A 10,961-nucleotide genomic window follows, 5' to 3' on the forward strand; every position below is an offset into this window, starting at 1 on the left:
ACCACATTTAAAATGACGACGTTTCCAACCATAATATTCTTGTATGACGTTTGATATTTTTCAAAACGAACAAATCTGACCCTAAAAGGTACGTAGTCAGCCGGGAGTCAGTCGGAGACCCTCAAAGGTATGCGAGGTCTAATTTTCGACCCTAATTATAAAAGGTCCGTCGAGCCCCCCTTAGTAAGAGAGTACTTTCGGTTGGTTGTCATCGCAGGAGTTGTGTGGTGTGCGCATGCATGCCTAAGTTTGAGCGGGACAAGTTTTTTTACATCTTACAAGGACACAAGGTTAGTAGAGCCTAGAGCTGAGAGGCGCGCAGGTGTACTAGCGCCACCCTTGATTACCAATGACGAAATAGAATTAACTAATAAAAATAAATAAATTGACTTTATTTAACAAGGGTGACATATATTACTGGTAGCCCAGTAGTTTGCATTATGGCCCTCCTACAATTAATTAATGAAACTGAAATGAATGATCCAATAAACATAAAGCGTGTTAAGAATCCCAACTGGCAAGGAGGCAAACAAGTTGGCTATTTACAAGCATGGTCGAGAAACTGAATCTGAACTAATCAGGATGAATCGGGACAAGCTAGTAGCCACAGCGGGAGTCGAACTGAGCATCACCGGATTGTGAGACTGGCGCTGTGACCATGCCACTCGACAATACTGCCTCCTCAAAAACATTCGGAATTGTTGATCAAAACCTACTCTATAATTTGCTGGAGACAGCGGAGGACAAAAATAGTTGAGTTAATTTTATTACAGAAACAACGAATAGAGTTGATAATAGCTTTAATAGCTTTAAACTATCCCAAAACCTTCTCTTTGAAATCGTTTTAACAAAGCAGTGATAGTACGTTCTGTGCTATGGTTTAGTCAACAACGGCTATTCCCCGATTTGATGTTAAGTTACTAAAATAAGGTATGGGAGAATGGGACGAGCGATCAGCGGTATCACTATTTAAAAGTGTCATGGCGACCATAATCTAGCTGGGGTTTTTTTTGAAACAGACATCTGCCAAAATCATCCGTGCCAGTGGTTCGTAATCATGATAATCAGTATCACTTTTAGTATTTAGATCTATCCATCCATACAGTTCATCTCACGAGTACTTATGGTTGTTGTATTTGACAGGGTGTGGTCTATCCATCCATTCAGTTCATTTCACGAGTACTGATGCTTGTGGCGTACTTTACCGGGTGTGGTCTATCCTTCTGTATTCTTTTTTTTTAAGCGTATTGAAATTGTTTAGCTAGTATAGTGTACATCCGTACAGCTCAGCTCGCATTGATATATGATGTACCCAATCTAAAACGACAATCTTGATGTACCTTGCATCGATCTTGTTTGGTAACTCGTTGGTGACTATGGTGTTTCTGTCGGAGTTACCCTTGAATGTCTGCTCAACAAAGATATATGAAGTTTTTGAATCAATATATAAATTTGCTATCACAAAATCGTTCTAGCTTTATTCCTATAGGTTTGTCAAACACTTATAGCTAAGGTAATTTTTTTAAACTTCTTAAACTAAGAGAGAACTCCCACTTACCTTGACTTGATTGTCATAATTGCATGAAGTCCAGTTAAATCCGTCCAGACTGAACTGTACTTGGTACTTGGTCACCCATTCGTTGGAACCGTGTCTACCTTGAGTAGCCACTTCAGTTATGGCCATAACAGTACCAAGGTCTATCTGTAGGTACTCTCCCGCTATATTCTTCTTAGAGCTCCACACGCTCTTACTATTGTGTAGACGACCTTGCCATGGTTCAAAGTTACGTCCCAAGTACGACGAAGCTGTGATTTGGACGTTGGAAATACGGCCTCGTTGCATCCCCAGAGATTTATTGCATTCTTTAAAAAAATATTTTTGGCATCTTAAAATGGAAGGAGAGATCAAGGGAGCGAGAGATGTATGAATATTGTATCATGTATCGCCAGACAATATTTGGTCTGATCGATACTATACGCTAGCGAAGCAAATAGCATTATCATTTTAAGTATTTTAAAATACTAAAGGAAAATCGAAAATATTCGGTCAAGCTGCCCCCGGCTGCAAGTTTCCTGTATAATCCCTATATAATATGAAGGAAATGTCGACTTTCAAGACTTACCCTGACATCGATGGTTGATTCCATCGCTGTTCATTAAACAAGAAATACTTGATTTACTGCACAGTTTCAAACTACAAAAAGCCATTGGATGAAGAAAGTAGATCAAATAGGTTCCCTGACTTGCGGGGACAAAATCCTCAGGGGAGGAGAGGTGAGTAGCGTTGTTCAGGTCACACAGGCCGTGGTCTGGGTACCAGTTAATACTGCGACATTTTGAGTCAGCTCCACATTTCTGCGTGCAATCAGAAAAGCGTGTTGCCTTGGTCACCCGAATTACGTGGTTTACTAGCACGTGACTCGACTGAGACTGCGCTGTTGAGCATTCAAGTGCTAATGATGGCTGTTGCCACAGCAACAAAACTAGAACAAGCAAATGGACCTTGGTCTTCATTTCTATCGATCTCCTTTTCTTGCCGAAGTGATATATGACAATTTGTTGCTGGAATAAAAAGCATACAGTGTAATACAGTGCAAAACAAAAGAATAAGACATTTTTACTGACTGAAATGAAAAGATTATTGATTATATCACTCGGCATGATATGAAGGAACTTTACGTTCTGTCACGTATGGTGGTGGTAATTGTGAGGCGGATTCGCTCTATGATATTAGATTTTACAGTTACCTTAAAATTGAAAAAACTACGATACAACCTGAAATGTTAACCAATGAAAATAACCAAAATATTTCTCGAGGATTTGCAGATTTAAAAATAATAATGATAGCATATAAAATACTTAAATGAAAAGCCTATTGAGTGCATGGTTCTCGATCTTAGATCGATCTGATCTAGAGACAGCGCTGTTGTCAGTTCCGATACCCTTGAACTGGAAACAGCGGACTAGCAAAGATATTTTAATTAAATTTCTATCTAACTTACCTTCAGCTTCTGATTTTTGAGTAATATAAAAGTTTTGTTCGCTTCAGTATTGAACGCAGATTTCACTGCTGTTGAAACGCAACACTGCAGGTAGGAGTGGTCTATAGGAATCGAATAGTATGGAAATAGCTGGGAATTTTCATTATAGTTAATCTTTTTTAAGCTGAGGATTTGTAAATATTGCACTTTGGCGTGAAAAAATGAACGGATATTGTATCAGATGAATTAATGACTCACATGTTTTAAATTTTTCTTTTGCTTCTTATCATTCTCTTCTCAGCTGTTTTTTTGGGGTTTTTTTTCCTGTTTTTAAGAAGAAGGCAATTTTAATCTTAGCTGGCAGAACTGATCGGTGCATGAAGTACAAAAACGTAACGAAACAAACAAAGACAGAAGGAATGATTTGGTTAAGTAACTGCTCTTGTCCGGCATCCGATTCCGGCACAACAAAATCGAATAATTGAAAACCTAATTTTATAATTGATCCCTTTTAATATTGAGTAAACAACGGCCTTTTTTATCGAGTTGCTAAAAGTCCTAAGAGTACAGACTTCAGAGCAAAGTAAATACATTTGTGGGCATAAAATTGTTGGTAAACACCAGATACTGTCAATTCCGCTCGGCTGTTTCTTTAATACCAAAAGGCCAAGGAAATGAGAAAAGCCGCCTACAGCAAATTAAAGTAAAAAGTAGCGATTCGTTAATTGACCCAAAAAGTAAAGTGCCAAAGTGATGACGTCACAAAACAATTTTTTTTTTCTTGAGAACTTAGGATTTCGGAATATTATTAGAAACTACATAGAAAACTTTTTTTCCGAAGGAGAACGCTATCTTCAGGTGTCTTGCTCAATTCATCGAATTTATAACGGTACGAAAGTGTATTTTTTGGGGGAAAAGAAAAAAACAAAAAACAAAAAAACACGAACAAACAAGCAACCATCGTTTAATTAGATCCCTGGTTCTATACTCAGAAAAATAAAAGTTTATATTCCAAAATGGTTTGAACAAAGGTATTTAAGAGTGCTCTTTTAACATTTCAACTTTCAGTTTATTGTCTTTGTTTTATTTTTTACGTGTAAACAGATTGCAAGGTTCTCTAGCACTGCATGAGTCTGCAAATGAGACTGAAAGGCAATCCAGTGACGCCTATATGGTGTTCTTTCTGCAGACCTTCGCGATCAAACTGTTAAGAATTGCAGCTGCATGATCGATGAGGTTTCTAAAGGACGCCAAGAGAAAGACTTGTTTGGAACTCCCAGTGATGATTTTTAGTTCATTTGGATCAACATCATCACCAATACCAATAGCAACCATTGTGCATCCCATGTCCTGTTAAACGATAAAGCATGACAAATATATCACTGAAAACAATTTGAAGCAGTGGCGTTGAAGCATGTCCCATATATCACGACTCTTTGATGCTATTTTGAGGATCATTCATGTTGTTAATTTGTATTGCCTGAAATGATTTTGAACCAATCAGGTTCTTTCCCCAAAAACGATCGAACGGTAGCTATGATCGTTACAGATTCCTTCTCTCTTTTTATTATTTTATCTTGGTATTTACCCTTAGTTCCCTAGAAGGTACAGGAAGCCTTTCAAAGCCATTCCAACTGTTTCCATCTGTAAGAACCACCACAGTCTTAGGGACGCCATCTCGCTGAAAGGGCGTGATGATTTTGTCTTTCAAACACTTCAGGGCGTTGTCGGTGAGTGTTGATCCTGCGGTATACTCCATATCATTGATGATCTAAGAAAACATCAGTGTAATATCAGTGTAATCAGTGGAATATTCGCCGAAGGGGAAGTGATAATACCGAGCCACGAGGTAAATATCCACCATAAGCACTGAGGGAAATAATTGTCTTAGTATAATTGTATAATTTTAAACCTGAATATCAGAGAAAAGACGAAATCACTATAATAACGTTTTGTAACTGACTAGTGTTTTTCTGGGACTGAAATACCCCACTCGTATTTTTCATGCAAACTAGCTGCGCTCACTCGTGACATCTTTTCACTACTCGAAGATAAACTTCATATCGACCGCCACACGGTTAGCTCAGTTGGTAAGAGCGTCGGTCTGTTGTGCGGAAGGTCGTGGTTCGAGTCCCGGCCGGACCAACACTCAGGGTCTTAAAATAACTGAGGAGAAGGTGCTGCCTTTGTAATTACATCTGCAAATGGTTTAGACCTTCAGTTAACCGACACCTACTTCTCTAATCCGATCAGCAGATATCCCATCACTGTCTAACCATGTCAGGTCTATATAGCACTTCTCGTCGAAGCGAGCGATGCCTAGTCTTGATTTCCCTTTGGACGAAAAGTCGTAGCGAGTAATGAACTTCTTGAGGAATTCCTGTACGAGCTTGAAGTTGCCTTTGCCGACGCTGCCGGACACGTCTACCAGTAGGATGACGTCTGAGACGTAGGAACATTCTGGGATAGAATGAGGTAATAGGTTTAACATTACATGAACATAATCACTGGGAAGTAAGAGCGGAAAATAAGGAAGGAAAGGAGAGATGGAATGGATCCCGGAAAAAAGGATGGATGAATGGATGGATGGATGGATGGATGGATGGATGGATGGATGGATGGATGGATGGATGGATGGATGGATGGATGGATGGATGGATGGATGGATGGATGGATGGATGGATGGATGCAGATGGATGGATGGATGGATGGATGGATGGATGGATGGATGGATGCAGATGGATGGATGGATGCAGATGGATGGATGGATGCAGATGGATGGATGGATGCAGATGGATGGATGGATGCAGATGGATGCAGATGGATGGATGGATGGATGGATGGATGGATGGATGGATGGATGGATGGATGGATGGATGGATGGATGGATGGATGGATGGATGGATGCACGGATGCGTAGAAGCATGGATGCATGGATGCATGGATGCATGGATGGATATGTGAGTGGCCATACGATTAACAGCGGCAGAAAGAACCCTCAAGGGAAATTTAAAAGAATAGAAAGAGGACCGAGCCCATGGTTGCTACTTACTGAGAGGGGGTGCGACCGTGACTTCCTTTATCGGGCCTGGATCAATACCACCAATGTGTGAATTTTTTATCTGAATACGTAATGAACAAAAAATAAGGAAAAGAGAGAAAATATTCAAAATGACGAGAAAGAGATCTATATACAAGGGAATTAATTCAGGTTTCTAGATATTCGTACATCGTAGAAATACGCTCGATACTGTCCGCCAACACAGAGTTCTCCATCGATATCGCTGACTAAACTAGCGTTTAGTTTTAGAACTCCAACGCACCTATTTTCTGGATCGAGAGGATGCCTAAAGGAATATAAAAAAACCAATTCATTGTTATGTAGTACTGATAAGACCTTCTTTATTTTACGCCTCCAAGATATAAGAAGTCGCCTTGGGAGGTCCACAAATTTAACAGTCTCTTATGTTTAACCTCATTAAACATGTAAAAGTTAAAGTTATTATTATTATTATTATATTATTTTTATTACAAGTCGTTCGGTAGGTCCTCCAGGCAAAATTAAACGACACACTCCACACTTCCACTACATTTAACATTCTATTAAGCACTGAACTCTCAATTCACGTGTTGATTTTTGTGGTTTGTGAAGAGAGGAAAAATGAAGAACCCGGTCAGAGATCGAGAACTTTCTCAACGATGATGATAAAAACACATCAAACAAGCTCTTTTCAAATGTGGATTGTATTCCGTAAACCGTAATAAACCGGACCGAAGTTTTATAGTTTTCTCACTAGCCACCCTTACCACCCATCTACACGTTGTACCTGTCCCCTATGAGAATCACATGACGTAGTATAAACCGTATAACAATCAGAATATCTTACGTTGCTGAGTAGTTTTGCAATGGACCTGTCCCGCTCAGACATACCCCATAATTCTCTAGGGCGAACCACGTGTATTTTAGTTTGATGGCTTCACTGCAACATCGACAGGTCAGGCTGACAAAGCAAAACATTCAAATCCAATCAGTATTATTACTAAGCCATCCAGAGATTTAGGAAAAAACTGGACCGAATTGGGATTGCAGTGCATTATTGGTTTATTGGACGCTATTTTGGAAATATGTTCCCTAAGACAGTCTGACAATACACTAACAATAGCATCTCGACCCAATTTTTTCTGAATGAATGGGTGGTTAAGTTATACTCTCATGCAGGCTAAAGAGATATATTCTAAAGTTTCACAAGCCAAATTTGGTAGCGTTAAAGAAAGCAGGATTTTGACGACTTACTCCTCAATGTAGCCGGAGAAATCGTCCCAGTCTATTTTGACTTTAGCGTCAGGTTTTCTGTCGTCGAAAATGGGAATCAAATCGCGATGAAAATTGACCCTGCAGCCACGTTTCAACCAGTTCTTTGGACATTTGAGGTACTCATACGCTGAAGAAGAAAAAAAGGAGTTTATTCTCAAAAATGGTCACAAACGAACAAAGTTGTTTATTCATAAAATTCAAGGACCTTATACGCTGAAATAAATAACCTTAACCATAAAATATTGTCTGGTATTCTTGGGGTGCAACCACATTCCTCAAAAAATATAAATAACAATGAAACAGCCGCTAAGTTGGTTGATCTAACAAGAAAAGCTACTGATCAAGACTTCTTTCTTATCGTCAACCAACATGACGTCTATGACGTAACGTGATGGCCGCCTTATCGTGGAAGTAGTACATTGTATACGTACGATTAGAGTCAAGTTAGCCTAATACACTTTAGTAGACCCTAATTCCATTGTTTTCTTGTGTGTCTATTTGACTATTACACGTTGACTAGTATTTTTTGTTTCATGGGTTAAATGCCTTCACTCTAGTCGCGCGTTGCATTCCAAACTAGTAACAAAAGATCTACATTAAAAACTATTTTGAAGGCAAAAAAGGAGCTGAAAAGATACTTACCAAATGACGGACGAGGCACCACAAAAAGTTGTAGTGCGCAAAAAACAAGAAGAGAAATGTAGACAAACACTGAAATAAAAAAATACAGCTTCACTGATACACGTAAATATTCTACACAAAATCGAAGCTAATTAACCTTTAGCAATCCCCACTGATGACTCCAAACTGGAGTATTACACTGTATTGATGGTTTTCACGGCGGCCATGTTGGAGGAACATAACAAAAGAATTGTCAATGAATTCTTTTGTCATATCCTCCAACATGCCCGCCGTTTCTCTTGTTATTTAATTCTCTTGGGAATGGTTGAAAACCATCAATAGAGCGTTTTCACTCACGGGAGAAGACAACCATAAACAATAGAAACTTTTTGCACAGTATTTGCATAAAGATAGAGTTCAATTCCCGGAGGATAGAAAATGTATTGTTTTGGTACCCCATAATGGCCGCTGTGACGTCACTTGAAAACGCTACTATATATCACGAATAGAATATGGACCCATAAAATAATAAAGCTTGACTTTCTTCAAGATCAAAAACTGACGCACTATTTCTTTCTATTATTGCTTTCGAGTATTTTCTCCTGGTATATCATGCATTTTACAGTTTCTTTTGTTGTTCAAACGAAAAACAGAACAAAACAAAACAAACCCCCAAAAACAAAAACAAAAAACCAAAAAGAACAAAAAAACAGCAACGACGAAAAAAAAACAACAAACAAACGAACAAACAACGAAAAACAGCAACAAAAACAAAAAAAACATTGTAAAAAAAATAAATAAATAACAAGAAAAAAACCCCAAAAAACACCAAAACAAAAAACACCAAAACAAAAAACAGTTTTACAAAGTTAGAGCAACTTACTATTCGTAGAGCGAAGTCTCCTTTCGTTGCTTCTTTTCACTTTCTTGGATGTTCTAAAACAAAAATCTAAAAAGTTCAAACAAAAGGTAATTCACTAAAGCTTTAACGAAAGTAAAAAAAACTTACTTTGAACTTGTGCTTCGTTCGAGCATTTCCTGATATGAGTACTCCCTTAAATAAAATATGGTTTAAGCCATTACCATGGAAACAGAGTTACGGTTGCTATCGATCAAAGGAATTTCTCAGTCCACTGAAGATGGTATCAGTAAGATTAAAAAACAAGATAACTTTAATGGTTTTTCCCGCCAATTTTTTTACAAGCTATTTAAAGAATTTTGTTCCCAAAATAGGATGTTTACGCTACAAGCTTTATGTCTATATAGTGGCGGATCCAGGACTTTTAGGGGGGGTTCATTTTTGCAAATCTCGGCACAACAATAACTTTCTCTTGCATCATTATTTTTCCCATGAGGCACATCACTGGCCTAGGGGCGCTCCTGATAAAGATAACCTATCCACCAGTCCCATTTTATATTAAATCTCATGAGTTAGTACCATACTTTTATTTATTTATTTAAAAAATATAAAAAATCCAAGGTACCAGCCGGTGGGGGGGGGGGGGGGTTCATTTGCACCCAATGAACCCCCTCTAAATCCGCCACAGCTATATACCACCAAAACAAAGACATAGCTGTCGATGTTAATCAATCAGAAACGGTCCGATAAGATTTTAATCGAAGCTATCGAAAAATATTAAAAATTCAATTGTTCAAATAACTGTCTCTTTTCCTAAGTGTTTACTACTGATTACGTTCTAGAGCGAGCGAGATTGCAAGAGTTTGGCCAAAGACTAGAGCAGGATGACAACTCTTATGATAAAAAGAACTTTGAAAAAAAGGTATAGAAAACTGAGAAAACTACCATCGGTATCCCAGTAAAAATCATGGCTTTTCAAATATTTGATAGGAGTAAAGTCAAAATTAAATGATTGTACTTAAGTTTTCCGCGAAATCGGGACGTTATTCAAACAGTTTTCAACGCGTTTTTTATTTGTGTATGAGAATACATATGAAATTTATATTTGTACTGCGGTTGTAATGTATTAAATTGAGCTGATCCTCGCAGTGTATGAAGCAACTTATGCAGCGCTGCAAATTGAAAGACTCAGGAAAAATTCTGAGTCTCGAACGGGATTTGATTTTTTATTGTCGATAGTCAATTTAACATTTATACACTAATTCATAGGCGAAAAGCGATAGAAGATAGGTCATTCCAAGATCCAATAATTGCTTACTATCAATCACGTGACTTTTTGGAGTTGCCTGGGGGACAAACAAGCGGTTGACTGGGGGGCAACTAGCGGATGTTAAGTCAAAACATTTCAAAATAAGTCCTCAAGCTATTTTATTTGACTATTTTCACGACATCAAACCAGAAAACAAGAGATCAAAACAACCTCCAGGATCATCCTACAAGCCACCAAAAAAGAGCTATTACTGGAAGTGACGTCTATTAATAGCAACCTATAGCTGGAATGACTTGTATTTCTGCTTTTTATTCTCGTCAATAACATGCACCTTAGTGTTGAGACTGATTTGATTTTGTTTGTATTCAACGAAACCATTTCCATGTCGGAATGACCTATCGCGTATTGCCTTTGACGATGACAACGTTTACTGAAATAGGTGTATACACCCAATTGAAAAAACGTAGTTGGGTTCGAGAAGGTCATATCATCGAAGCTAAGACCGAAAAGGATTTTGGGTACTCCAAAATGTGTATTATATTCGCATATAGACATGTAAAAATTTCTTTGTATTTCTGGTATTTTTAGCGGCTTGCAAGTTGCGCAACAGCCCGTAGTTCTTCACTGAAAGTAAAGTTTGTGAAGCGCGTTGGGATGCACGTATTATCATGCGCTATACAAGAATTTCCGCCAATTTATTTATTCATTTAAAGTGAGGCCGTTGAGCGTTGGCCCTTGTGATAGCATGCACGAGTTTAACACTTCAAAAAGTCCCACTACACCAAGACAGATCTCTATGTCTTCGTATCACTTGAGGTATCTATCTCTGAATAATACCTGCTTGTCTGAGTGGGTGGACTGTCTCATTTCAGTGTGCGTCAATAGATATTCTTAGAACTTAGTGTAAAATCATTT

At 38.2% G+C, this 10,961-nt stretch overlaps 2 protein-coding genes across 2 annotated transcripts; both read right to left on the reverse strand.

The window, feature by feature from the left end:
• Positions 1–876: 876 nt before the first annotated feature.
• LOC116295212 (lactadherin-like) lies at positions 877–2,514 on the reverse strand. Its single transcript, XM_031702978.2, has 3 exons — positions 2,124–2,514; positions 1,559–1,863; positions 877–1,408 (listed from the first exon to the last, which is right to left on the reverse strand). Exons 1-3 carry the CDS (start codon positions 2,512–2,514, stop codon positions 1,262–1,264), a joined length of 843 nt encoding a protein of 280 aa, XP_031558838.1. The 3' UTR covers positions 877–1,261.
• Positions 2,515–3,946: 1,432 nt separating this feature from the next.
• LOC116295254 (transmembrane cell adhesion receptor mua-3) lies at positions 3,947–9,023 on the reverse strand. The gene is made up of 10 exons (XM_031703030.2): positions 8,927–9,023; positions 8,801–8,853; positions 7,939–8,007; positions 7,276–7,423; positions 6,869–6,982; positions 6,211–6,328; positions 6,034–6,103; positions 5,218–5,441; positions 4,570–4,752; positions 3,947–4,331 (listed from the first exon to the last, which is right to left on the reverse strand). The coding sequence occupies exons 1-10, from the start codon at positions 8,950–8,952 to the stop codon at positions 4,149–4,151; spliced, it is 1,188 nt and encodes a 395-aa protein (XP_031558890.1). The 5' UTR covers positions 8,953–9,023; the 3' UTR covers positions 3,947–4,148.
• Positions 9,024–10,961: the final 1,938 nt, after the last annotated feature.

Source organism: Actinia tenebrosa, unplaced genomic scaffold (assembly GCF_029948245.1).
Source record: "Actinia tenebrosa isolate PJP-AT-01 unplaced genomic scaffold, QUT_ActTen_1.0 PGA_scaffold8__29_contigs__length_14323225, whole genome shotgun sequence".
In the NCBI taxonomy this organism is placed as follows: Eukaryota; Metazoa; Cnidaria; class Anthozoa; order Actiniaria; family Actiniidae; genus Actinia; species Actinia tenebrosa.

Bases quoted from the DNA above. Each gene is read 5' to 3' on its own strand.
- LOC116295212 (XM_031702978.2), bottom strand. From the start codon at position 2,514: ATGAAGACCAAGGTCCATTTGCTTGTTCTAGTTTTGTTGCTGTGGCAA. The intron at 1,864-2,123 runs GTAAGTCTTGAA...ATTTTTTTAAAG, and splicing joins AATCAACCATCGATGTCAGG to AATGCAATAAATCTCTGGGG. The intron at 1,409-1,558 runs GTAAGTGGGAGT...TTTGTTGAGCAG, and splicing joins ATTATGACAATCAAGTCAAG to ACATTCAAGGGTAACTCCGA.
- LOC116295254 (XM_031703030.2), bottom strand. From the start codon at position 8,952: ATGCTCGAACGAAGCACAAGTTCAAA. The intron at 6,104-6,210 runs GTACGAATATCT...TTACGTATTCAG, and splicing joins ATCGAGCGTATTTCTACGAT to ATAAAAAATTCACACATTGG. The intron at 4,332-4,569 runs GTAAATACCAAG...ATCGTTTAACAG, and splicing joins TACCTTCTAGGGAACTAAGG to GACATGGGATGCACAATGGT.